General features: G+C 42.9%; 1 protein-coding gene across 1 annotated transcript in view; it reads right to left on the reverse strand.

Moving 5' to 3' along the window:
• ADGRB1 (adhesion G protein-coupled receptor B1) overlaps positions 1 to 27,856 on the reverse strand; it is a 280,832-nt gene that overhangs the window by 193,451 nt on the left and 59,525 nt on the right. The window contains exons 3-4 of the mRNA XM_070939737.1: positions 10,442 to 10,549; positions 5,214 to 5,378 (exon numbers count right to left, since the gene is read on the reverse strand). Of these exons, the coding sequence (XP_070795838.1) occupies positions 5,214 to 5,378; positions 10,442 to 10,549 (273 nt within the window). The remainder of the gene's footprint in view (positions 1 to 5,213; positions 5,379 to 10,441; positions 10,550 to 27,856) is intronic.

A 27,856-nucleotide genomic window follows, 5' to 3' on the forward strand; every position in this document is an offset into this window, starting at 1 on the left:
GGTGATTGACGCAAAGTCCCCTAGATGGTTTTCATGCCCAAGGTGAACTAGAACTCACCATCTCCTGGTGATTGGCCCAAAGCCACCTAGATGGTTTTCATGCCCAAGGTGAACTAGAACTCACAGTATCCTAGTGATTGGCCCAAAGTTACCCAGCCAGCTTTCATGCTTAATGTGGGACTAGAACTCACAGTCTCCTGGTGATTGGCCCAAAGTCACCTAGATAGCTTTCGTACTGGGCATGAACTAGAACTCACCATCTCCTAGTCATGTCAGTAGCCAGCTTTCCTGTCTAATGTGGGACTAGAAGTCACAGTCTCCTGGTGATTGGCCCAAAGCCACCTAGATGGTTTTCATGACGAAGGTGAACTAGAACTCACCATCTCCTTGTCATTGGCCCAAAGTCACCCAGGTAGCTTTCCTGTCTAAGGCAAGACTAGAACTCCCAGTCTCCTGGTTCCTAGTCCAGCACCTAAGCCAAACCGGCTGTCTTTTTATAGCCTCTTTGTTCTGCATTCCACCTTCCCCATTTATTCTGCGCAAATTAAACAGCTGGAGACAATTTTTTTTAGATCTGCGTAGATCAACGTATTGCAGTGACAACCACAGGGATGGGAGACATAGCAAATCCTGATTAGATCCTGATTGCCACCGGACTCTCCAGAGAAAGTGGGGGGAAAGCCTCTATTTTCCACTTATAAGCTCCTAGTAAATTGCAGCTTCGTTTTTAGCAGAAACCAATTTGTTCTTTTCTGACTGCAGGATAAGCAAGTCTGCACACTTGCCGTCCGAGACCTTCATATTATTCATATTCAGGGAACATTTTTAACCGTAATTTCTGCCTTCATTTGCAAATCTAAGGACTCCCCCACGAATACGTTTCAAATTCAAATAAAAGTAATACTTTTTCACCCGCAATTTTGGCATCGATTTGCAATTCTAAGAACGGTCCTTAAAAGCCCCTTTTTGATTCCGCTAAAGCTCGCGTTTTCCTTACAAGTCGTATTTAAATATGTATTTTGAGGAGGCTCGGCTCTTGAAATTTGTATTCAAACATTATTAGCGGTAGCCCCGCTTATTTTTATTTAATCTGTACAAGAGTTCGCCTTGCAAAGAACCTACGAAAAGGAATGCCAATTAAAACACCAAAGCATCCATTATAAAATATGTAAACATGTCAAGTCACCGCTGCAGATATAATAAGGAGACTATTTTCAGGGGCACATTTGAAGGCATTCACTCTCTTTTTCAATTCGCCTTTCAAAATTTGGTTTCAAACTGGAGGATTCCCAAAAGGGGATCAAATTATTCTCCCAAACACCAGAGGACAAGACAAGAAACAACGGTTGGAAACTAATCAAAAGAAAGAAGCAACCTGGGATTAAGGAGAACCTTCCTAATAGTGAGGACAATTAACCAGTGGAACTGCTTGCCACCAGAAGTTGCAAATGCTCCATCGCTGGAGGTTTTCAAGAAGAGATTGGACAGCCATCAGTCTGAAATGGTATAGGGTCTCCTGCTTGAGTGGGGAGGGCTGGACTAGAAGACCTCCAAGGTCCCTTCCAGCTCTAATCTATTCTAAAATATCCCATCACGGATGCTCAAGCTCCAAAGAAGCCATTCAGATGTTCCAGCAATTGTCCGAGCTTAATTCCTGAATTCTTACGATCAAAAAGTGAACCCCAAATTTCCGCCGCTAAAGTGAGATGGTCGCTAAGTGAATTTTGCCCCATTTTACAACCTTCTTGCCAGAGTTGTGAAGCGAATTGCGGCAGTTGTTTCAATTAGTAACGTGGTTGTTAAGTGAATCTGGCTTTCACCCCCGTGGACTTTGCTTGTCAGAAGGTCGCAAAAGGGGATGATCCCCCCATGGGACACTTCAACCGTCATAAATATGAGTCAGTTGCTAAGAGCCTCAATTTTGATGAGTTAACCGTGGGGAGGCTACAACGGTTGTGTGAAATACGGTGTTGTAAATTTGCATGGTCACTAAATGAATGGTTGTAAATCAAGGACTACCTGAAGTTCAAAACAGGCTCTTTGGGATCCAGTGCATTGGCTGTGTCAACCGCTGGCCTCTGCAGAACATTTATTAGTTAATTAATTAAATACAATTCATTCTATAATTCATTGCATTCGAAGTTCCTCATGCTGTGATGTGATGTTGAAAATTAGGACGTGGTAGACTACCGGCTGATCTGGTAGTTCTGGTGCAGGAGAATATTTATGACTCAAGGTTGAACTGTGGGGTCCTGCGTGGTTCTCTGATCTTGGTGGGTTTTTTTGCAGACATTTCATGACCCAACTAGGTAACATCATCAGTGCTTGAAGGGAGAGGGGTTTGTCTTTGTTTTTCTTATATAAGTGGTTTGCTCTGTCACATCAAGAACACTCCCATCAATACTGACAGGGCAAATCACCAGTATATAAATGAAGAGCAAACCCCACTCCTCCTCCTCCTCCTCCTCCTCCTCCTCCTCCTCCTCCTCCTCCTCCTCCTCCTCCTCCTCCTCCTCCTCTTCTCTTCCTCCTCCTCCTCTATTCTAGCACTGATGATGTTACCTAGTTGGATCATGAAACATCTACAGGAAAACCACTAAGCTCAGAGAGCACCAGGGACTTCACAGTCCTCCTCCTCCTCCTCCTCCTCCTCCTCCTCCTCCTCCTCCTCATCCCACTCTCTTCTAGCACTGATGATGTTTCCTAGTTGGATAATGAAACATTTGCAAAAATACAACCAAGCTCAGAGCACTAAGGACCCCACAGTCTTCCTCCTCCTCCTCCTCCTCCTCCTCCTCCTCCTCCTCCTCCTCCTCCTCCTCCTCCTCCTCCTCCTCCTCCTCCTCCTCTGCAAGTCCCACTCTCTTCTAGCACTGATGATGTTTCCTAGTTGAGTCATGAAACAGGAAAACAACCAAGCTTAGAGACCTTTAAGGATCCCAACAGTCCTCCTCCTCCTCCTCCTCTCCACAAACCCCACTCCCTTCTAGCACGGATAATATTACCTAGTTGGGTCATGAAATGTCTGCAAGAAAACAACCAAGCCTAGAGGTGGAACCACCAAGGACCCCACAGATCTGATGGATCTTAAACTTCCAAAGTCTTCTCTACCATACAGCCAGAATTTTATCGCAAGAGTTGAAAGGGATTCACTCCTAGGTGTGAGCCCAAATGTCATAACGTAATTCTTGATGTCATCACACAGATGATATACAACTTGCGCTATCCGTATCATTTGCCCAAGAACGTCAGAGTAAACATGGCATCTTTGTGGCTTGATAAGGATATATAATGCTTTTAAAGAAGTGTTGATAAGGCCCCATCCAAGTTTCCATAGATATACAGTATACTCTTGGAGATGAGAATCAATCCGGTATTTTAATGAGAACACAAAACAAATTATCCCTCTAACATCCCACTGCAACCATCTTACTGGTTTGCCCTTTTCAAGAGCACACATTGAATTATTTTTACAACGGAAAACATATGCTTGTGGGTGAAATTTCTCAGGCAGGCAGGAACCATGAGGTGATATATATATATTTTCCATTGTGACTTGGAACGGAGTCCAAGTTCCTTGTAATCCTTTCAGAAATAACACAAGTGAGGGGAAACTATCCAATTAAAAAAAAAAAAAGAACATCTGTACCTAAGAAGTTCAATTGTGGCTTTCTTGGTTCTTTTTGAACTTATCTGTTGATTTGAAGTTGTTTCATTACCCGACTAGATAACATCATCAGTCCAACTATCTTCATCAGTAAACCGTACGAAGAACGGTTGTGGGAACTGCAAATGTCTAGTCTAATGAAGAGAAGGACTAGGAGTGACATGATAGCAGTTTTGCGATAGTCACAGAGAGGAGGGCGTCAATCTATTTTCCAGAGAATGTCAGAAGCTTAATGAGAGATTGAACCTACAGTAGTGGCCAAAATTGTGGAAACGTTTTGGGAAAAGTGTATTTTCTAAAACTGGCTAAAAATACCACTTTTTTTTTTTTTGGAGTACCCTTTTTCCCCGAAAATAAGACATCTCCTGATAATAAGCCCAATCGGGCTTTTGAGCGCATGTGCTAAAATAAGCCTCACCCCCGAAAATAAGCCCTCCCCGAAAATATTTAAATGCAGAGCTGGAAATTAGGTAAGACGCCCATCTTGCTCCATGCATCCCCAAAATAATAAAACCTCCCCGAAAATAAGGCCGAGCGCTTATTTCAGGGTCTTATTTTCGGGGAAACATGGTAGTACCATAAAATTATATATCAATGGAAAGATAATTTAATCAAGAATGTAATCCAATCACTTTTAGGAAGGATTTGCTATTAGAATAGCCGTTACAGTATAAATAAAAAAAGTGAAAAACGTAGAAAAAACAAGATATACAAAAATGATCACCCACGTCAGTTAATACTTAGTTGGGTAACTTTTAGCCTGAATTACAGCCTTACGACTCCTTCCCATGGAGTAAACTAAGTCTTTGAGTTCTGCAGCTGTTCTCATGTGAAACTAAGATTGAATGATGGCTTCTATTAACTGGGTTTTATTGCCGGGTCGCTTCTGACTAACCAGTTTCTTTAGTTGGCTCCATAGATTTTCAATTGGGTTAAGAAGGTCTGGGCTATTCCCAGGCCATTCCAGCAGTGGAATAGGATTATCTTGAAACTCCAAAAAAGTGGTGTTATTAGTCATCAAAACCTCAAAAATACACTTTTCCCAAAAGGTTTCCAAAATTTTGGCCACTACTGTAGAAGTAAAGACACATTTCTTAATAGAACAATTCATCAGTGGAACGGATTGCCTCCAGAAGTTGAGGGTGCTCCATCACCCTGAGGTTTTGAAGAAGAGATTGGTTAGCCATTGATCTGGAGTGAATTAAGGTCTCCTGCTTAAGCAAGGAAGACCTCCAAGGTCCCTTGCAACTCTGTTATTCTGTATTCTCCAACTAGTTGGATAACAGTTGCACGGGTGATGTTACCTACTTGGGTAATGAAACATCATCATGCAATAAAGAAGCTTAGAGAACACCAAGATCTCTGCAGGCTAAAACTATTCCAGAATGGTTGTGCTTAGTGTGCATTATTTATACAGATTGCAGAATTCTGCAGTTTCCCACCGGATTTGCTTCTGAAGCTTCTTTCAGCAGGAAGCAGACCCTACCCAAGCGTCTGGAAGAGAGAAGGGGGAATAATGGGGGGGGGAGGTTGTGAAGGTCATCACCTGGACAGACAGCAGAATTGTTGCATTGCCGTTGTTCGCGGAGGGGCCCGCTGCATTGGGTGCTGTACGAATACGACACACAGAACCGAGTCCTACTTTGCCAGCCCTCCCCACAGGTGGTCGAACAGACGCTCCAGGGCGACCACTCTTCCGCCGCTGGATCACCTGTCAAGGTGCAGAACACAGGAGATTTTCTTATCCTTGTCCACCCACTGGGTCTGCATTTTTTTTATTTTATTTTATTTTTTTGTGTTAGAGAGATGTAGAGACGGGTCAAGAGAGACGCGGCATGGATTCTCTAGGTCCGTGTTGGCGAACGTGTGCCGGAAGCGGCACACAGAACCATCCCACGCAGGGTGCACGGCCTCGCTGGCTCCTCTTCCACGTTCTTGTGCACACGTGCATGCCGGTCAGCTGGCCTGTGCACATGTGGAAGCGCCAAAACCTGGAAGAGCAGTGTTTCATCATGCATGCGTGCGCCAGCACCCCGAACTTCTGGATTTCCATCGTGCAAATGCACGACAGCCAGCTATTCATCGGGTGCGCCTCCGTACTGAAAACAGGAAGTTTGGGTTCCAGCACGCGCATGCACGATGAAATGCTTCTCTTCCGGATTTCGGCGCTCCCATGTGTGTGAAGGCTAGCAAAGACATATGGTCTAGGTGGGATGGTTTTGCGTGCCATTTTTTTTTTTTTAATTTGATTTATATGCCGCCCTTCTCCGGAGACTCAGGGCAGCTTACAATGCGTTAAGCAATAGCCTTCATTCTTTTTGTATATTTTTATACAAAGTCAGCTTATTGCCCCCACAAACTGGGTCCTCATTTCACCCACCTTAGAAAGGATGGAAGGCTGAGTCAACCTTGAGCCTTGGAGAGATTCGAACCAGCAGAAATTGCAGGCAGCTGTGTTAATAACAGGGTGCACTAAACCACTGTACTATCAAGGCTCTTGGTCAGCACACGGTGACGTAAAAGGTTAACCTTCACTGCTCTAAGTTGTGATCTCTCTTGGGGAGCCAACGTTTCTTCTTTGACCTTACGTGGGACAATGGGAACGGGGAGCATTTCCTTCTCTGAGATGTCAAGGTCAAAACTAGGCAATTATACAAGCTATATAAATAATGCAGGTAGCAAACGGGGGTGTATTAAGCAAGAATTCCATTACAGGCAGTCCTTAAGAAACGACTGTATTGGGATCTGCCCGTTGCAGTCGTACGTCGGAATAGCAACTTGTCGCCTGAACGACCTGTTTTTACGACCTTTTTTGCAGTGTCGTTAAGTAAATCCAATGTTATTAAGTGAACCAACGGTTTGTTATCGACACAGTATTGCCAAAACCCGAAATAAGTGTTGGTTTTCAGCAAAAAAAAAATTAAAAATCATAAAATGTGATCGTAGGACTAGGGGAGACTGCAATTGTGCATAAATGCAGCCATGTCACTGAACACATTTTGCTTCTCCTCCAAGAAGCTTCCTCAGTTCTGACTTTCCAAACCGAAGAAGCTGCTTGGATGAGAAGCGAAACATCTGCAGGGAAAAACAAAGAAAAGTCCAGTTGTCTTTTGGGAAAAAAAAAAAGCAAGTATTATGCATGGGGTTAAACCAATCATCCTGTCTTTATCTGGGTTAATTAAGTGTGCTAACTGCCCCGGTGTAGCGCATCTGAGCTGCAAAACTCTGCAGTGATGCTAGGTGGCAGCCAAGAGTTTTCTTTACTGGCTAGTTGAGGAATTCTGGGAACTGAAGTCCAGAAGTCTTAAAGTTGCCAAGTTTGGAGACCCTGGTTTAGAGTCATTACACAGCCACGAAGCCCCATCCCCCTTGGTTGCTGTTGAGTGTAATCGAGCTCTAAGCAGGTGCTGAGCATTAGCTGAGAAGATTCCTTCATGTATGGACCTGAGTTTTGCACCTGGCAATAGGTTCCCCTATATATGCAGTACAGCAGTGGTGAAATCCAAATTTTTTGTACTACCAGTTCTGTGGGCATGGCTTGATGGGCATGGCAGGGGAAGGATACTGCAAAATCTCCATTCCCACCCCACTTTGGGGGCCAGTCAGAGGTGGTATTTGCCGGTTCTCCTGAACAGCTCAAAATTTCCACTATCGAACTTGTCAGAACCTGCTGGATTTCACCCCTGCAGTACAGGTTGTCCTTGACGTATGACTACTATAGTGCCCAAAATTTATGTTTGCTAAGTGTGGAATTTGTTAAGTAAGTTTTGGCCCCATTTTGCGGACTTTTTCTTGCCACATTTGTTCACCGAATCACTGCAGTTGTTAAATGAGTAACTCGGTTATTAAGTGAATCTGGTTCCCCCATGGAGTTTATTTTTATTTTTATTTTATTAGTCATATTTCTATGCCGTCCACTCTCCGAGGACTCTGGGCGGCTTACACCAAAGACAGTATACTAAATAGCATATTGCCCCCTAACAATCTGGGTCCTCATTTTATCCACCTCGGAAGGATGGAAGGCTGAGTCAACCTTGAGCCGGTAAGATTTGATCCGCTGATCTGCGGAACTAGCAGTCAGCTAAAGTAGCTGCAGTACTGTACTCTAACCACTGCGCCACCTCAGCTCACTGCCGATTTGCTCATCTGAAGGTTACAAAAGGGGATCACGTGACCCCCCTCATGTCATGTGACATTGCAACCGTTCATAAATGTGAGTCTGTTGTTAAGCATTCGAATATAAATCACGTACCGTGCGGATGCTGCAGCGGTCATAAGTGTGAAAAATGGTTGTAGGTCACTTTTTTCAGTGCCGTTGTAACTTAGAATGGTCATGAAATGACCTTGGTAGTACAGTGGTCTAAAGCACCCTGTTATTAAGACCAGCTGCCTGCAATTACTGCAGGTTCGAATCTCGCCAGGTTCAAGGTTGACTCAGCCTTCCATCCTTTCTAAGGTAGGTAAATTGAGGACCCAGTTTGTGGGGGCAATAAGCTGACTTTGTATAAATATACAAAAGTATGAAGGCTATTGCTGAGCACATTGTAAGCCGCCCTGAGTCTCCGGAGAAGGGCGGCATATAAATCAAATTAAAAAAAAAGAACTATTGTAAGTCAAGGACTGCCTGTACTCCTCCTGGTATCAGCAATTGCCCACCAGCAATTGTTATATAGACAGCTGCCAAATTGAGAAGGATACTACCTTCTCAGGTAGTATAAGGTTCCAATACTACAGGACACTTCCTATGCTACCAGTAGAAGAGAACAGTTGTGGCTCAGGGTTGAACTGTGGGGTCTCTTGGTGCCCCCCGATCTTGGTTCTTTTCTTGCAGATGTTTCATTACCCAATTAGGTACCACCGTTAGCACTGATGCTGTCACCTCGTTGGGTAATTAAATGTCTAAAAGAAAACAACCAAGCTCAGAAAGGGCCTCACAGTCACATTGCTATTCACACCCAAATTGTTGGCTTAACGGATGGATGCACGTCTTGTGCGAATCTCCCCAATTGGGTGAATTTTATATCCTTATGAATCTTCATAAGAGCCGCGGTGGCGCAGCGGTTAGAGCAGAAGTGAAATGTAAAATTTGTTACTACCGGTTCTGTGGTCATGTGACTGGGTGGGCATGGCCAACTTTTTTTTTTTTTTAACTTTTCAAAGCATTTTTTCTAATGCTTTGAAAAGCCTCTGCCGATCAGGCAACTCAGCTGGGATCGTCAGAGAGGCTTTTTTAAAAAAATACCTTTCTGACGATCCCAGCTGAGTTGCCTGATCGGCAGAGAGGCATTTTTTAAAATTTTTAAAAGCATTTTTTCGTTGGAAGAGGATGTAGAAAAAATGCTTTTAAAAGTAAAAAAAAAAAAGCCTCTGATGATTGTGCGGCTCAGCTGGGCATGGGGGTGTGTGTGCGCAGGGATTTTTGCTACCGGTTGTCCGAACCACCCGCCTCCATCGCTACCGGATTAGGTGATCCGGTCCGAACCGGAAGCATTTCACCCCTGGGTTAGAGTGCAGCACTGTAGGCTACTTCTGCTGATCACCGGCTGCCAGCAGTATGGCAGTTCGAATCTCACCAGGCTCAAGGTTGACTCAGTCTTCTGTTCTTCCGAGGTTGGTAAAATGAGGACCCAGATTGTTGGGGGCAGATATGCTGATTCTGTAAACCGCTTAGAGAGGGCTGTAAAGCACTGTGAAGCGGTATATAAGTCTAAATGCTATTGCTATAACCAGGCTAAGGATGTCGGTCTAAGACAGTCCAATAATGTCTTAGAAGTGAATATCTGGAGGCCAATGAACTCTCAGTTTTTTAATCTTCCCTTTTTGTTTCTTCTGCCTTAATGGCAGGGGTGAAATGTTCCCGGTTCGGGCCGGTTCGGCTGAGCCGGTAGCAATGACGGCTGGTGGTTCTGAGAACCGGTAGCGAAGGCAGCTAGAGGCTCCGCCCACCCTCCCAGTTGTCATTACTTCCTGGTTTTAACCAGGAAGTAACCTGTTTTTTACCCTCTGCACATGTACTTTCGAACCAGTAGGGAAAGTAAGTAGATTTCACCCCTGCCTAATGGAAATTCAAATCAGTTAATTTGAACCTGCACATAAGGACCTGTTTTCTGCACCTCCATCAGCGATGGAGGCGGGTGGTTCGGAGAACCGGTAGCAAAAATCCCTGCCCCCCCCCCCAATGCCCAGCTGAGCCGCACAATCATCAGAGGCTTTTTTTATTATTTTTAAAAGCATTTTTTCTACAATCTCTTCAGCCGAAAAAATGCTTTTAAAAGTAAAAAAAAAAAAAAGCCTCTGATGATCGCGTGGCTCAGCTGGGATCGTCAAAGGCTTTTAAAAGCATTTTTTTTCTACAACCTCTTCAGGGGTTGTAGAAAAAAATGCATTCAAAAGACTCTGACGATCCCAGCTGAGTTGCCTGATCTGCAGAGGCTTTTTTTTTCTTTTAAATGCCTCTGACGATCAGGCAACTCAGCTTGGATCGTCAGAGACATTTAAAAGAAAAAAAAAGCCTCTGCAGATCAGGCAACTCAGCTGGGATCGTCAGAGCCTTTTGAATGCATTTTTTAACAACCTCTTCGCCGAAGTAGTTGTAGAAAAACTGGTTTTAAAAGTAAAAAAAAAATTGGCCACACCCACCCAGTCACATTACCACCACCACCACCAAGCCACGCCCACAGAACCGGTAGTAATACATTTTACATTTCATCACTGACCTGATCCCCGTTCTTGGTCTCTTGCATTTATTTCAGTCTAACATTTTGGGCTACGTACCGATCTGAGGTGCAGGATATCCGTATTGCTGGAAGTCTTCCATGTCATCTTTTTTCCGGTTATCCGTAGACCGTAAAGACTGACTCCGGGAATTATAGTGTATATTAGCTAGAAGAAAAAAAGAAAAAGAAAAAGAAGGGAGAAAAAAGAAGAATCTAGATGAACACGTCTGCAAAATCTTCTTCTCCAAACTTTTGCTTGAAAGACAGAACAAAGGGGAAAAAAAATCACATTATTGGAAGACAGGCCCTTTTTATCAAGGTGAGGCTAAATGTAAGATCTGCAAATCCTTCGGAAGGAAGATCAGAAGACAAACAATAAAGACTCCATTATATGTTCCCATTCCTGATCTCAGGTGACCTAAACTTCCATTATAAAGAGAAATTGTTGAGGAGGCTATGCCTACTTTTCTTTTGAGATAAATGCAGTAAGAAAGCAGGACTGAAATAATCCATATAGGGCTGACTTTTGTGTGTGTGTGTTTTTTTTTTTAAAAGGGAAGTACATACAGTTAGTGGCCAAAATTGTGGAAACCTTTTTGGGAAAAGTGTGTTTTCTAAAACTAGCTAATAACACCACTTTTTTTTGGGGGGGGAGTAGTACCATAAAATAATATATCAATGGAAAGATAATTGATCCCATCCTCTCAGTTTTAATTGAATTTGGTTTTAATTGGGTTATTTTAAATTACTGGGCCGAAATTATTTAATTGTTTTTAACCTGTTTTTTAATTTATTTATATATTTATTTATTTTATATGTTATGTTTTATCTCGGCTGTGCACCGCCCTGAGTCCCGCAGGAGAAGGGCGGTATAGAAATATAATAAAATAAATAAATAATAAATAAATAATTGAATCAAGAATGTAATGCAATAACGTTTAGGAAGGATTTGCTATTAGAATAGCAGTTACCGTATAAAGGAGAAGAGTGAAACACGTAGAAAAAACGAGATATACAGAAATGATCACCATAGAAAAAAACAAGATATACAAAAATGATCACTGCGTCAGTTAATACTTAGTTGGGTAATCTTTAGCATGAATTATGGCCTTACAATGCCTTCCCCTTGAGTGAACCAAGTCTTTTAGTTCCGCAGCTGTTATCATGTAAAACCAAGATTGAATGATGGCTTCTATTAACTGGGTTTTATTGCTGGGTCGCTTCTGACTAACAAGTTTCTTTAGTTGGCTCCATAGATTTTCAATTGGGTTAAGAAGGTCTGGGCTATTCCCAGGCCATTCCAGCAGTAGAATAGGATTATCTTGAAACTCCCCCCCCCAAAAAAAAGGGGTGTTATTAGCCATCAAACCTCCAAAATACATTTTTCCCAAAAGGTTCCCACCATTTTGGCCACTACTGTATCTCTCTCATTAGAATCAATAAGGAGGATACTGAAGAGTGGATAGTTTTAGATTCAACCATCAACATTACAGAATATTAAAAAAAATAGAACAATCAGGTTGAAAGGGACCTTAGATATCTTCTAATCCAACCCTCTCCAGTGATGGAACACCCAAAAGCTCTTCCACTCGTGACTGCAAGGAATATCGAACAATTAAACCGCGAGGAAAATTCACCTGGGGACAACAGAACAACCCCTGGATGGGCTCCATATCACTCTGAAGTCCCCAGGCCCAACGGGAAAACCAGGAGTGGGATTCAGCAAAGTTCAGACTTATTCGGGCGAACCAGATGCTAATTTTACATCTGGTTCACCGAACCGGTAGTTTCAATGACTGGCTGGCTCCGCCCACGCAGCCCCTCCCAGGAGTCTGCACGTGGCCCATTTTGGATGCCAGGTAAGTGCAGGGCCCGCCCAGAGGGTCTAGGAGAGCGAAAAACGGGCCTCCCGGAAGTTCTGGAAGTCCGGAGAAAAGCCCATTTCCGGCCTCCAGAGGGCTTCTGGAGCCCAGGGGAGGCCATTTTCGCCCTCCCTGAGGCTTGAGGAAAACCTCTGGAGCTTGGGAAGGGCGAAAACGTCCCCTCTGCCATGGTGCAGGAGGCCGAGTAGGTCACTCCCACCATGGTCACGTTCACTCAGCAATCGGGCAGAGAACCGGTTGCTAAAAACAACAAGAAAAACCAGTTGCCTCCTGAAAAAAGCACCTTTGGGACAACCATGACCTGGATGACTGAGAATCTCTACAGACTTTTAGCTATGCAATTTGGGTGTCAGCACTTCAAGCTGCATTTCCTCTAGTGCTGACATAAGAAGGAGAAGCAGAGGCATCTGGAAAGAGACATTTGACTTTTCACCTACTTATTTTCCCTGGAGATAATATCCCCTAGGAGATGGGATGGGAGGGAGGAAATTCCTTTGAGCTGGAGCAGTAGATTAGGGGTAGAATGACTTGGAAGATGGCCAATGAGTGCAGGGGAGTGGGGAACGGAAAGGGAGGGTTTTGGGTCTGGAAGTCAGTGTTGGCTACGATGGAGTCGGGGGTTAGAATGTCATGCTTAATAAATAGGAGTTTTCCTTCAAAGACTTTGTTTGAAATGCAATTTATTTGAGACGACCTCGAAACCTGACATTGGGATGAACACCCTTGGAACGGCGTGGGATTTTGAATGGATTTCGAGAGGGAAAAAATTGTAGCCTACAGGAACCATTTACACCGCTCAGGTGTCCCTGAAGACCCAGATAAACCTCCAAATGGCCTCAATGACTCTCTAAAAGGATGCAAATGACCAGAATGCTGTCTGCAAGGAGTATCAATCCTTCCATTCCCCACCATTCAGTCAGAACGGAAAAAGCTTCTTGGATGAGAAGTGAAACGTCTTCAAAGAAAAAATAAGAAAGTCCAGTTGCCTTCTGAAAAAGCACCTTTGGGACAACCATGACCTGGAGGATGGAGAATCTCTACAAACTCTTAGTTTGGGAAGTGATGCAGCTGTTCCTAAAATATAATCAAATTTTGAGGACACTTTGATTCTAAAGCTGCTGAAGAAGTAGACAGGGAGAAAGGCACAGGAGCAATTAATTCCTAACGCATTCCATCTTTTATGAAGAGTGGGTTGTTGGTTTTCTTTTTTTTTGCCTCTCTCAAAATTAATACAACATATCATTAAACCGAAGACAGCAAAATTGGGACAATTGCTGGTCCGCAGAAGAAATATTGCCACGGCTCGCGGGACAGCAGCAAAATAAACAATTTTGATATCTTGATATAATTAAAACCAGTGCCAAAAAAAAAACAAAAAAAACCCCAACCCATCAATCTTGTTTTCAGGATTTAAAATGTACAGAAACAATCTGTACAGCGGAGATACAGATTTTCCTGAACAATCATAGAAATTCCCCGGTGAAATGTTGAGAAATATTTATTTCTCTCTCCAATTGTGTATTTTAATTTGGATTTTTAATGGGGGATTTTAACTGTCGGGCCAAAATGTTTAATTTATTTTTAGATTGTTTTTAAATTTTGTATTTGATGTTTTTTTTACTTCTGGCTGTTCACCGCCCTGAGTCCTTCGGGAGAAGGGCGGTATATAAATTTAAATATTAAATTAAATTAAATTAAATTTGGTTCCTCATCTGCTCCAAATGTTTTCATTTCTTCTAAACAAAGCTGGCGGCTTTGTAATTAAGAAGTTCAGGATTCAAATTAGTTTAGGAAGAGGACTTCTCCCTATGAGTCCCACATCCCTTCCTGTTTTTTTTCCCTCTATCTCAGTTCCTACCAATCTGAAGGTTTTCTAGTTGGCGATGTGGTTCTCAAGCTTGCTTGAAATCTGTTTTCCCGAAATGGCAAAACAGATAGACTGGAAGCATTGCCATTTATATATTTCAGAGCTGTGACCTGCTTTCACGTTGGAGGACAATATATTTGTGAACTTGACATCAGAAGAAAAAGACCAGGGGGTGACATGATAGCAGTCTTCCAATATTTGAGAGGTTGCCACAAAGAAGAGGGAAAGAGTCAAGATATTCTCCAAAACACCAGAAGCAGAAGTAGGATTCAGCCGGTTCAGACTGATTCTGGAGAACCAGATGCAAATTTTACATCTGGTTTGCTGAACCGGTAGTTTCAACAGAGCCTTGGTAGCACAGTGGACTAATGCACTGTTATTAACATCTGCTGCTTGCAATTACTGCAAGTTCAAATCCCACCAGGCTCAAGATTGACTCAGCCTTCCATCCTTTCTAAGGTAGGTAAATTGAGGACCCAGTTGTGGGGGCAATAAGCTGACTTTGTATAAATATACAAAAGTATGAAGGCTATTGCTTAACGCACTGTAAGCCGCCCTGAGTCTCCGGAGAAGGGCAGAATATAAATTAAAGCAAAAAAAAAAAAAGGAGTAGCTGGCCCCTCCCACGGCACCCCACCCCTCCCAGGAGTCTCCATGTGGCCTGTTTTGGATGCCAGGTAAGTGCAGGGCCCACGCAGAGGCTCTGGGACGGTGAAAAACAGGCCAAACATTTCCACAAGTGTGGAAACGGGCCCATTTCTGGCCTCTGGAGGGCCTCCGGAGCCCAGGGAAGGCTGTTTTCATTCTCCCGGAGGATCAAGGAAAACTTCTGAAGTTTGGGGAGGGTGAAAATACTCCCTCCCGCCGTGGTGCAGGAGGCCGAGTAGCCCATGCCCACTATGGCCATGCCCACCCAGCAACTGGGCAGAGAACCAGTTGCTAAAAATTTTGAATCCCACCCCTGACCAGAAGGCAGGAGAAGAAGCAATGGGTGGAAACTAATCAAGGAGAGAAGCAACCTAGAACTAAGGAGAAATTTCCTTACAGGGAGAACAATAATAACCCTTGCATCCATTGGTTATGGATGCTCCATCACTGAAGGGTTTTTAAGAAGCTGCCACCAAAAAAAAAGAGGGGTCAACCTATTCTCCAAAATATATACTCGAGGGCAAGATAAGAAGTAATGGATGGAAGCTTATCAAAGAGAGCTCCAACCTAGAAAACCGAAGAGGAATTTCTTGTCAGGGAGAACCATTAATCAGTGGAACAACTTGCCTCCAGAAGTTGTAGATGTTCCCTCATGGGAGATTCTCTAGAAGAGATTGGACAGTCGTTTATCTGGAATAAGGTCTCCTGCTCAAGCAGAGGATTGAACTAGACTCCCAACATCCTTTTCAGTTATTCTGTAAAGATAATACTTGGTTTGGGGTTCAGAGCTTATAATGGAAAGAATTGGAGAAGGTCAAACTTCCTCCCGTTGATCTGGAAAGAGATTTGATGACTTCTCTTCTCCAACCTATCCGTGCAGAGTCAGTTCCGAATGATTCCCTCACTTGACATTCAAGTTCCACCTGATGAGTCCCTTAATGGCCAAGGTTGGCTTCTAATGAGCTCCACGATTGCTTTCTATTCCCATGATGCCACCATCTCAGATCTCAGCTGTCAACCTCAGGCTAATTAAAGCCGATCGGGTCTAAAGAGCTGAAATTCAAAGTCTGTTCTTGCAGCAACTACTGAAATCATTCAGTGGGACAATCGATAGCCTCCTCCTTGAAACAAATCTAGATCCCATTAGTTAATGACTCTACATGGGGAAACCTCAAGGAGTTTAGGATATCTTAGGATCCCTTAATCATACTCTGTTTTGTTTCATATTATTTATTTTCAGTTTCAAGGGTACTCAGAAGCCCTCAACAGTTTCCTGTTGAGGAGAATGTGCAGACGATACGATAAATCAAAATTTCTCTTTAGGTTGATTTCAGTTTCCAAATGCCTTCTCTAGAACTTTTTTTTTTAATTTTTAAAATTTATAAACTTTATTAAAACACATATAAAAACATATAAAAACATTTATACAACATACAACACACAAATAAGTTAATCTTTTGAAGCATTTGTTTCGTATTGGTCCTTCAATTAATACAATTGTACTTATTTCCCTTAGTCTTAAACTAATAGTTTTCTTTTTCTATTTCCCCCTCCTTCTCTAGAATTTTATGCCTGCCGGCTATTGCTAATGTTGGTGATACCAATCTGAATGGGTCCTTTCTAAATTGGGACGCGGTGGCTCAGTGGCTAAGACGCTGAGCTTGTCGATCGAAAGGTCGGCAGTTCAGCGGTTCAAATCCCTCGTTCCGCATAATGGGGTGAGCTCCCGTGACTTGCCCCAGCTTCTGCCAACCTAGCAGTTCGAAAACAAGTAAAAAATGCAAGTAGAAAAATAGGGACCACCTTTGGTGGGAAGGGAACAGCGTTCCGTGCGCCTTTGGCATTGAATCATGCCGGCCACATGACCACGGAGATGTCTTCGGACAGCGCTGGCTCTTCGGCTTTGAAACGGAGATGAGCACCGCCCCCTAGAGTCAGGAACGACTAACACATATGTGTGAGGGGAACCTTAACCTTTACCTTTATCCTTCCTAAAAGTGGTTTTATTATATCATAGAAACACCAGTATAAAGAATGTGATATTTTAAAACTAGAGGAGGAGGAGGGGGAGGAAGAGGAGGAGGAAGAAGAGGAGGAGAACTGTGAGGTGCTTGGTTTTCTCTGAGCTTGGTTGTTTTCTTGCAGATATTTCATTACCCAACTAGGTAACATCATCAGTGCTAGAAGAGGTTTGCCAGGAGGAGGAGGAGGAGGAGGAGGAGGAGGAGGAGGAGGAGGAGGAGGAGGAGGAGGAGGAGGAGGAGGAGGAGGAGGAGGAGGAATAATAGAAAGAGGAAGATGGAAAGAAGGAAGAAGAGGAGGAGGTGAAGGAGAAAAAAGAAGGAGGTGGAGAAAGAGAATGAGAATGAAAAGAGAAAGAGGAGGAAAGAAGAAGAGAAGGAGGAAAAGAAGGAGGAGTGAAATTAAGTATCCTCAATCAGATCCTAAAACGTCTGAATGAGGCTGAGTGGGATAAACCTCCAGGTGGCCTCAACAACTCTCAGAAAGAATGCAAACAACCAGATGACTGCAAGGAATAGAAATCCTTCCATTCTCTCCACCATTCAGTCAGAACTGAAGAAGCTTCTCAGATGAGGAGTGAAACCTCTTCAAGGAAAAACAGGAAAGTCCAGTTGCCTTTTTTTTTTTTAAAGCACCTTTGGGACTCAAATCAATGCCTTCTCCTTGGGCCTGGATCCGTTGCTTTTCCAGCTATTCAGATGCCATCTCCCGCAAACACAATTGTCCACACATTGTATTCTTTCCTCACAGAGAAGTTGCCTCAACGTGGAAATGAAGGATTATTCTCTTCAGTGAATTTTTTTTTATTTTTTTGGGAGAAAGATTTAACTCCCTTTTCTAAGCTCTTGATAAATGAAATGCAAAAAAAAAAAAAATGGACCGGTCTAAAGAGGCAAAAATTAAACCATCAGCGCTGAGCGTGCCGAAAGGACTACATAAATAGCCATATTCCCCATTCTTGTTGGCCAGCTTGTGACAAATGTCTGGCCAACCACCGCAATTTTTCCGCTCAAAGATCATGTGCTGGTAAATGCATATGGAAGCTGTTACTGAGGGACAGCAGATTTATCTCTGTGCATCTTAAGACACCAGCCTCTCCTTCAGTCCCTCCTCCTCGGAGCTCCGTCTGACATTCATCCTCGAGGCAGGCTTTTTTAATTTTAGCTCCTTTTTACTTATTCTCGCAACAAAATTAACATTTCAGGGCACTTCGGCTTGGCAAGTAGAATGGCACATTAAGGCACCATGTGCCTCGTGCAACGAAACAAGTGATGTGCTTAAATTTGGATGAACGTCGCTGTCACGGCAGCAAGTAACTCCAACATTTGAAATTGAGGGAGAGACGAGAACAGACCATGGTCTGTTTTTGCATGAGGGAGGGGGGAAATTTCTCAGGTTGGCCCTTCATCCAGATGGTCCATCATCCCCTTCCTTTGGATCTGAGGCCACCAGGTCCACTCTCAAAGCCTGAGTAGGAAGAGTTGGAGGAGGGGATTTTGCATAATTCTCTGGGCATGTAGCACTCCGGGTGCTGACACTTCCCATCACTACATCAGGAAGCCCGTTGAGATGTTTCCACTTGGTTTCAGATGTATTTATTAATTTAGTTGGAAAGGAAAAATATAACTTAGGGCTCTCTCCCACATGGTGCAGGAGCTGGAAGGAAGCATGCCAGGGTAAAAAAACAACAACATATATGTGGATCATGCTTACAAACGCTCTTCTCCTTCAGCTACGAAGCAGCAAAATATAGGACATAGAATAAGATGGTTGGAAGAGATCTTGTAGTCCAACTCCTTGCTCAAGCAGGAGAATGAATCTCTTCTTGAAGAGATCTTCCAGTCCAATCATTTGCTCAAACAGAAGAACAAATCTCTTCTTGAAGAGATCTTCCAGTCCAACCACTTGCTGATGCAGGAGAACAAATCTCTTCTTGAAGAGATCTTCCAGTCCAACCACTTGCTCAAGCAGGAGAACAAATCTCTTCTTGAAAACATCTGGAGGCAAAATGTCCCACTGGTTAATTGTTCTCAGTGTCAGGAAGTTTCTCCTTAATTCCAAGTTGCTTCACTCCTTGATTAGCTTCCATCCATTGCTTCTTGTCCTGCCTTCAGGTGCTTTGGAGAATAGGTTGACCCCCTCTTCTTTGGGGCAGCCCCTCAACTACTGGAACACTGCTAACATGTCACCCCTGGTCACTGTTTTCATTAAACTTGAAGTACCCAATTCCAGCAACCATTTTTTTAATATTTGAAGTAATAGTGGAAGTCTTCAAAGGGAAGCTTGACTTCTAATGGCGTCATGGAGATGGCTAGGAAGCTTTCTTTGGGACAATATGAAAAATGCTTTCCAGTGGTCTTCTACTAACTAGAGCTGACCCGGTATAGTTTCCGTCCACAAAGAAGGGCAGGTAGAGGCTGCCACCCGGCAAGACAACCCTAGAGGCAAAGGCCCTCTATCCCAATGGTATCTGTAGGAATAACGGAATGACAGAGTTGGGAGGGACCTTGGAGGTCTTCTAATCCACCCTTCTGCTCAAACAGGAGACAAAAAAAAAAAAACCCATCTCAGACAAATGGCTGTCCAATCTCTTCTTAAAAATCTCAAGCCATGGAGCATCCACAACTTCTGGTGGTAAGTTGTTCCACTGATTAATTGTTCTCACTGTCAGGAAATTTCTCCTTAGTTCTAGGTTGCTTCTCTCCTTGATTAGTTTCCATCCGTTGCTTCTTGTCCTACCATCAGGTGCTTTGGAAACTAGCTTGACTGCCTCTTCCTTGTGGAAGCACCTGAGATATTGGAAGACTGCTATCATGTCTCCCCTAGATCTTCTCTTCATTAGACTAGACATACGTAGTTCCCTCAATCATTCATCATTTGGTTTAGCCTCCAGACCCCTTATCTGATCCCTTTCTTACCAGAGTTGTTAAGAGAACGACTACAGTTGTTAAATTAGTAGCACAGTTGTTAAGTGAATCTGACTTCCTCATTGACTTTGTTTGTCAGGAGGTCGCAAAAGGAGATCCCGTCACCCTGGAACATTTTGATCACATGACCATTGGGACTTTGGAGGTCTTCTAGTCCAACCCCCTGCTCGAGCAGGAGACCCTATACCATTTCAGACAAATGGTTGTCCAATATCTTCTTAAAAGCTTTCCAGTGTTGGAGTACCTACATGTCAAGTTTCGAGGTCGTCTCAAATAAATTGCATTTCAAACAAAGTCTTTGAAGAAAAACTCCTATTTATTAAGCACGACATTCTAACCCGACTCCAAACGGAGCCAACACTGACTTCCAGCCCCAAAAACCCTCCCTTTCCGTTCCCCACTCCCCTGCACTCATTGGCCATCTTCCAAGTCATTCTACCCCTAATCTACTGCTCCAGCTCAAAGGAATTTCCCCCCTCCCATCCCATCTCAAGGGGATATTATCTCCAAGGAAAATAAGTAGGTGAAAAGTCAAACGTCCCTTTCCAGACGCCTTCGCTTCTCCTTCTTATGTCAGCACTAGAGTAAATGCAGGTTGAAGTGCTGACACTACAACTTCTGATGGCAAGCTGTTCCACTGGTTGATTGCCCTTATCATTGGGAAATTTCTCCTTAGTTCTAGGTTACTTTTCTTCTTGGTTAGTTTCCATCCATTGTTTCTTGTCCTGTCTTTTAGTGCTTTAGAAAATAGCTTGACTCCCTCTTCTATGTGGCAGCCCCTCAAATATTGGAAGGCTGCTATCATGTCACCCCTAGTCCTTCTTTTCATTAAATTAGACATACCCAATTCCTGCAACTGTTCTTCAGATTGTCTGGGCCTGCCCATCTGTGTGCAAACAACAGAAGCCAGCTTTTGAAAGAGTTGTGAAAAACACTGATGCTTTAATATTTGAAAGAGATCTCCTATTCTTGTCCACATAATCTTTGCACAGACCTCCAATGCTTTGCTCATCCTATCCAAGCTATGGGTATCGGAGGGACAAAGATGTTTGCCGAGATGCTCAGCCTGTAAAACTGTTGGCTTTCTCTGAATCCAGAAAGAATAGAATGGAATGGAATGGAATGGAATGGAATGGAATAGAATAGAATAGAATAGAATAGAATAGAATAGAATAGAATAGAATAGAATAGAATAGAATAATGGAATGGAATAGAATAGAATAGAATAGAATAGAATAGAATAGAATAGAATAGAATAGAATAGAATAGAATAGAATAGAAAAATAAAGAAAAATAAAGAAAAATAAAATAAAATACAGAATGGAGTGGAGTGGAGTGGAGTGGAGTGGAGTGGAGTGGAGTGGAGTGGAGTGGAATGGAATGGAATGGAATGGAATAGAGAAGAGAAGAGAAGAGAAGAGAAGAGAAGAGAAGAGAAGAGAAGAGAAGAGAAGAGAAGAGAAGAGAAGAGAAGAGAAGAGAAGAGAAGAGAAGAGAAGAGAAGAGAAGAGAAGAGAAAAGAAAAGAAAAAAAGAAAAAAGAAAAGAAAAGAAAAGAAAAATAAAATAAAATACAGAATGGAATGGAGTGGAGTGGAGTGGAGTGGAGTGGAGTGGAGTGGAGTGGAATGGAATGGAATGGAATAGAATAGAATAGAATAGAATAGAATAGAATAGAAAAATAAAGAAAAATAAAGAAAAATAAAATAAAATACAGAATGGAATGGAGTGGAGTGGAGTGGAGTGGAGTGGAGTGGAATGGAATGGAATGGAATGGAATAGAGAAGAGAAGAGAAGAGAAGAGAAGAGAAGAAAAGAAAAGAAAAGAAAAGAAAAGAAAAGAAAAGAAAAATAAAATAAAATACAGAATGGAATGGAGTGGAGTGGAGTGGAGTGGAGTGGAGTGGAGTGGAATGGAATGGAATGGAATGGAATGGAATAGAATAGAATAGAATAGAATAGAATAGAATAGAATAGAATAGAATAGAATAGAATAGAATAGAATAGAATAGAATAGAAAAATAAAGAAAAATAAAGAAAAATAAAATAAAATACAGAATGGAATGGAGTGGAGTGGAGTGGAGTGGAGTGGAGTGGAATGGAATGGAATGGAATAGAGAAGAGAAGAGAAGAGAAGAGAAGAGAAGAGAAGAGAAGAAAAGAAAAGAAAAGAAAAGAAAAGAAAAGAAAAGAAAAGAAAAGAAAAGAAAAGAAAAGAAAAAAGAAAAGAAAAGAAAAGAAAAGAAAAGAAAAATAAAATAAAATACAGAATGGAATGGAGTGGAGTGGAGTGGAGTGGAGTGGAATGGAATGGAATGGAATGGAATGGAATAGAATAGAATAGAATAGAATAGAATAGAATAGAATAGAATAGAATAGAATATGGAGTGGAGTGGAATGGAATGGAATGGAATGGAATGGAATGGAATAGAATAGAATAGAATAGAATAGAATAGAATAGAATAGAATAGAATAGAATAGAATAGAATAAGGAATGGAATAGAATAAGGAATGGAATGGAATGGAATGGAATAAAATAGAATAGAATAGAATAGAATAGAATAGAATAGAATAGAATAGAATAGAATAGAATAGAATAGAATAGAATAGAATAGAATAGAATAGAATTCTTTATTGGCCAAGTGTGATTGGACACACAAGGAATTTATCTTTGGTGCATATACTCTCGGTATACATAAAGAAAATATAAAATATATTTGTCAAGAATCATAAGATACAACACTTAGTGATAGTCCTAGGATACTGATCAGCAATCAAATCATAGTAGGAAACAATGCCAACAATATAAGTTGTAAAGATACAAGCAACATGGCCATAAGTGGGAAGAGATAGGTATTAGGATAGGTAATCCTTTACATACAGCCATTCATTTAGTGACCATTCAAAGTTACGACGGCATGGAGAAAAGTGACTTAGGAGCATTTTTTCACACGTTGCTGCATCCCCACATTCACGTAATCAAAATTCCAACACTTGGCCAACGACTCCTATTTATGACGCTTGCAGTGTCCCATCCCAAAGTCCCATGATCCCCCTTTGGTGACCTTTTGACAAACAAAGTTAACGGGGAAGCCAGCTTCACTTAACAACCATGTTCACTTAACAACCAACTTAACAACGGTTGTGATTTGCTTAACCGAGGGGACAATAAAATGGGACCAAACATTTAAATGTCTGACATAGCAACGTATATGCAACGACATAGCAACGTAATAGCAGAAAATGAAGAGGGACTAAAGAGCCTCTTGATGCGGGTGAAGAAGGAGAGTGCAAAAGTTGGTTGGAAACTCAACAGTAAGAAAACTAAGATCATGGCATCCGGCCCTCTCAATTCCTGGCAAATAGATGCGGAAGAAATGGAGGTCGTGACAGATTTTATTTTCCTGGGCTCCAAGATCACCGCAGATGGGGACTGCAGCCAAGAAATTAAAAGATGCTTGCTCCTTGGGAGGAAAGCTATGGCAAATCTAGACAGCATTCTAAAAAGCAGAGACATCACCCTGCCAACAAAAGTGCGTATAGTCAAGGCGATGGTTTTCCCAGTTGCAATGGATGGCTGTGAAAGTTGGACCATAAGGAAGACCGAGCACCAAAGAATTGGGGCATTTGAACTCTGGTGCTGGAGAAGACTCCTGCGAGTCCCTTGGACTGCAAGGTGATCCAACCGGTCAGTCCTAGAGGAGATCAACCCTGACTGCTCTTTTAGAAGGCCAGATCCTGAAGAGGAAACTCAAATATTTTGGCCACCTAATGAGAAGGAAGGACTCCCTGGAGAAGAGCCTCATGCTGGGAAAGAATGAGGGCAAAAGAAGAAGGGGACGGCAGAGAACGAGGTGGCTGGATGGAGTCACTGAAGCAGTCGGAGTGAGCTTAAATGGAGTCCAGAGGATGGTAGAGGACAGGAAGGCCTGGAGGAACGTTGTCCATGGGATTGTGATGGGTCGGACACAACTTCGCGACTAACAACAACAAGAAGCAACATAAATTTGTGGGGGTCAACTGTGATCGTAAGTCGAGGATCAGCTGTGAAGATTTCTTCGCCCTGAGCAAGCTCTAAACAGACATCCCTACAATGACCAGAGCTGTCAAACCGATCCTGATTGGTCAGAGACAGACAAGAATACCCAGCTGGCGACTTTTCCATCACTTAACCTGAAGTGATTCAGACTTCAATACCTCGCAAAGCAGCACCGCTTCCTCCGAGACCTTGAAGACATCTGAGGAGGCTTTTGAAGACTGTAGACAGCTGGCATCTGCCTGCCGAATGAAACCTGTCAACCGACAGACTCCATTTCCTGGGTTTTAAAATTGCCCTGGAGAGAGATATCGGTTGGCTGTGATTCCTGGCAGGTTTGCTGTGCGAACTTCACCGCTGGGCAGTGGCTTTTGCAAACCAGGGGAGACCCCTCTCCCAATCCAGGATGGGGGCCTACAAAGCATGGACATTCACTGCGATTTGGACATTCTGCACTGATGTGGAAAAAGCCAATTCTGGAAAGGGCAAAGGGAAATGCTACTGGTTCGGACCGGTTTGACTGAACCGGTAGTGATGGCGGCGGATGGTTCGGCAAACTGGTAGAGATGGCAGCGTGAGGCTCTGCCCACCCACCCGGTTGTCGTTACTTCCTGGTTTTAACCAGGAAGTAACGTGTTTTTTACCCTCCGTGCATGCGCAGAAGGGTTTGTGCGTGCGTAGAGTGTCCGCGCATGTACTAGTGGGGAAGGTAAGTAGATTTCACCTCTGGCAAAGACCTCAGATCGATTCATGTTTGATATCGCGATCCATCAGTCACGGCCAAATAAATATTTGGGGCCTCCTTCCTAGTCAATGACGGTTGGATAGCTGCCATATTGTTCGCGTGACGGCACCTGTCAGTTCTTAGTGTAACCATCCTGCCACATGGGGAGTTATGCAGGGGTGTGTTTATTTAAAATTTCACCCCATATGGAAAATGCCGGGGTGTCTGTGCAGGGAGAGGGGTCAGAAAAGTGAAGACTGCGGTCACCACCATATAAGAAAAGAGACTGGCCTTTCTTATGGGCATGTCATGTGTTAAAGCGAGAGGGGCTTAGTTTTGCTGCCTTGACATTTTGGCCCCCTCCCTGCAGAAACCCATGGATGGATGGATGGATGGATGGATGGATGGATGGATGGAGGGCGGGAGAGAGGGATGGAGGGATGGAGGGATGAAGGGAGAGACAGAGAGATAAGACAGATAAGATAGATAGATAAATAGATAAGATAGATGATAGATAGATAGATAGATAGATAGATAGATAGATAGAGATAGATAAGATAGATTGATAGACAGACAGACAGACAGACAGATGAGAGATATACACAGACAGAGACAGAAAGCTGAGAGAGAGAGAGAGAGGTTAGTTTGATGGATGGATGAATGGATGGATGGATAGATGGATAGATAGATAGATAGATAGATAGATAGATAGATAGATAGATAGATAGATAGATAGAGATAGATAAGATAGATTGATAGACAGACAGAGACAGACAGATGAGAGATATACACAGACAGAGACAGAAAGCTGAGAGAGAGAGAGAGAGAGAGGTTAGTTTGATGGATGGATGGATGGATGGATAGATGGATAGATAGATAGATAGATAGATAGATAGATAGATAGATAGATGATAGATAGATAGATAGATAGATAGATAGATAGATAGATAGATATAGATAAAATAGATTGATAGACAGACAGACAGACAGATGACAGATATACACAGACAGAGACAGAAAGCTGAGAGAGAGAGAGAGAGAGAGAGGTTTAATGGATGGATGGATAGATAGATAGATAGATAGATAGATAGATAGATAGATAGATATAGATAGAAAGAGATAGATAAGATAGATTGATAGACAGACAGACAGACAGACAGACAGACAGATGATAGATATACACAGACAGAGACAGAAAGCTGAGAGAGAGAGAGAGAGAGAGAGAGAGAGAGAGAGAGAGAGAGAGAGAGAGGTTAGTTTGATGGATGGATGGATGGATGGATGGATAGATAGATAGATAGATAGATAGATAGATAGATAGATAGATAGATAGATAGATATAGACAGACAGACAGGAGAGAGAGAGAGACAGAGAGAGAGAGAGAGAGAGAGAGAGAGAGAGAGACTATCAGACACTCACAGACAGATAGATATGTATCTGAACTAGTGAATGCCTGGTCTGAATCAATATGTATGTCAAGCTAACAGAACTGTCATTTCCTTCTCCCCCTTTTTGAAGTCAGGGACAACATTTTCTCTCCTCCCGTCTCCCGCTCTTCAGCATTTCTCTGGGAGCTCTCAGAGGTCACCCTCAGCAATCCGGCAATCATCTCCTCTTGTTCCTGCCTTGGGTGTAATCGATCTGGCCTCGCAGAGTTGAATTTATCTAAGCGTTCTTTCAACCTCCTCTCCTTGTCCATCGTGAGCTACGGCTCCCTCCTTGCTCTAATGGCCCAGTGTGGAGAAGCGAAAGTTTCATTTCTCTTCTGATAAAGGGCAGATATAAAATACGAGTTCTTCTGAAGTAGAGAACGGATGGAGATCAGATGCAGAGAAGCTCTGAGTCATGCCGCATGCAGGGGAAAATATATATATATATAAGCTACAAATCTCACTGAAAGATCACATCATAAATGGAAAAACTTGGCAACAGGCTGACCTCAAAGATGACGTTAAAAAAAATGGAATTAAAACAGAAGTATAAATGGGAAGGACACACTGTACATTTACCTGCCCAAAAAACAAGAAGTGACATGGTGATGGCCCTACAATTATATTCCAATCAATCAATATCAATCAATCAGAAGCTGGAAGGGACCTTGGAGGTCTTCTAGTCCAACTCTCTGTTTCATTTCAGGCAAATGCTGTCCAATGATTGTCCAAGGGTGAAATGTAAAATGTGTTACTACCGGTTCTGTGGGCGTGGCTTGGTGGGGGGTGGGGTAATGTGACTGGGTGGGCATGGCCAACTTTTTTTTTTTTTAACTTTTCAAAGCATTTTTTTCTAATGCTTTGAAAAGCCTCTCTGATGATCAGGCAACTCAGTTGGGATCATCAGAGGCTTTTCAAAGCATTTTTTTTTACCACCTCTTCAGCCAAGAGGTTGCAGGGAAAAAATGCTTTGAAAAGCCTCTGACGATCTCAGCTGAGCCGCGCGATCATCAGAGGCTTTTATTTTTTTACTTTTAGAAGCATTTTTTCGTCAGAAGAGGTTGTAGAAAAAATGCTTTTAAAAGTTAAAAAAAAAAGCCTCTGATGATCGGGTGGCTCAGCTGGGCATGGTGGGAGGGCGGTTGCAGAGATTTTTGCTACTGGTTCTCCGAACCATCCACCACCATCGCTACCAGATCGGGCGATCCGGTCCGAACCGGGAGCATTTCACCCCTGGTCCAATCTCTTCTTAAAGACTTCTAGTGATGGAGCATTCACAACTTCTGGAGGCAAGTTGTTCCATTGATTGATTGTTCTGTCAGGAAATTTCTCTTTAGTTCTAGGTTGGTTCTCTCCTTGAATCCTTTGATTTTAAGGAGTGCCACTATCAATCAGAAGAAAGCTGGAAGGGACCTTGGAGGTCTTCTAGTCCAACTCCCTGCACAAGCAGGAAACCCTATATTATTTCAGACAAATGACTATCCAGTCTCTTCTTAAAGACTTCCAGTGATGGAGCACCCACAACTTCTGGATGCAAGCTGTTCCACGGATTAATTGTTCTTACTGTACTTTCAGGAAATTTCTTTTTAGTTCTAGGTTGGTTCTCTTCTTGAATTCTAAAGGTGCTACCATCAAAATAGAGGTCAAATCAAAAAAAACCCTTTTGAACCCTTACTGTCTTACCCCCTTAGATCAGGGGTGAAATGCTCCCGGTTCAGACCGGCTCGGGCAAGTAGGTAGCCGAGATGGAGACTAGTTCGCCGAACTGGGAGCAATGGCTGGCTGGCCACGCCCCCGAACTGATCCACGGCCCACAGTCCTGTCATGCTTGCCTGCCTTCCATGCTGCCTTCCTGGCATCCTGGTGGCCAGCTTGCGAAGGTAGGCAAGCAGAAGTCCACGTGGAAGACAGGCAAGCATGGCAGGGCTGCGGGGAA

The sequence above is a fragment of the Pituophis catenifer genome, unplaced genomic scaffold (assembly GCF_029215685.1).
Source record: "Pituophis catenifer annectens isolate HBS135680 unplaced genomic scaffold, rPitCat1.0.hap2 SCAF_3, whole genome shotgun sequence".
NCBI lineage: Eukaryota > Metazoa > Chordata > Lepidosauria > Squamata > Colubridae > Pituophis > Pituophis catenifer.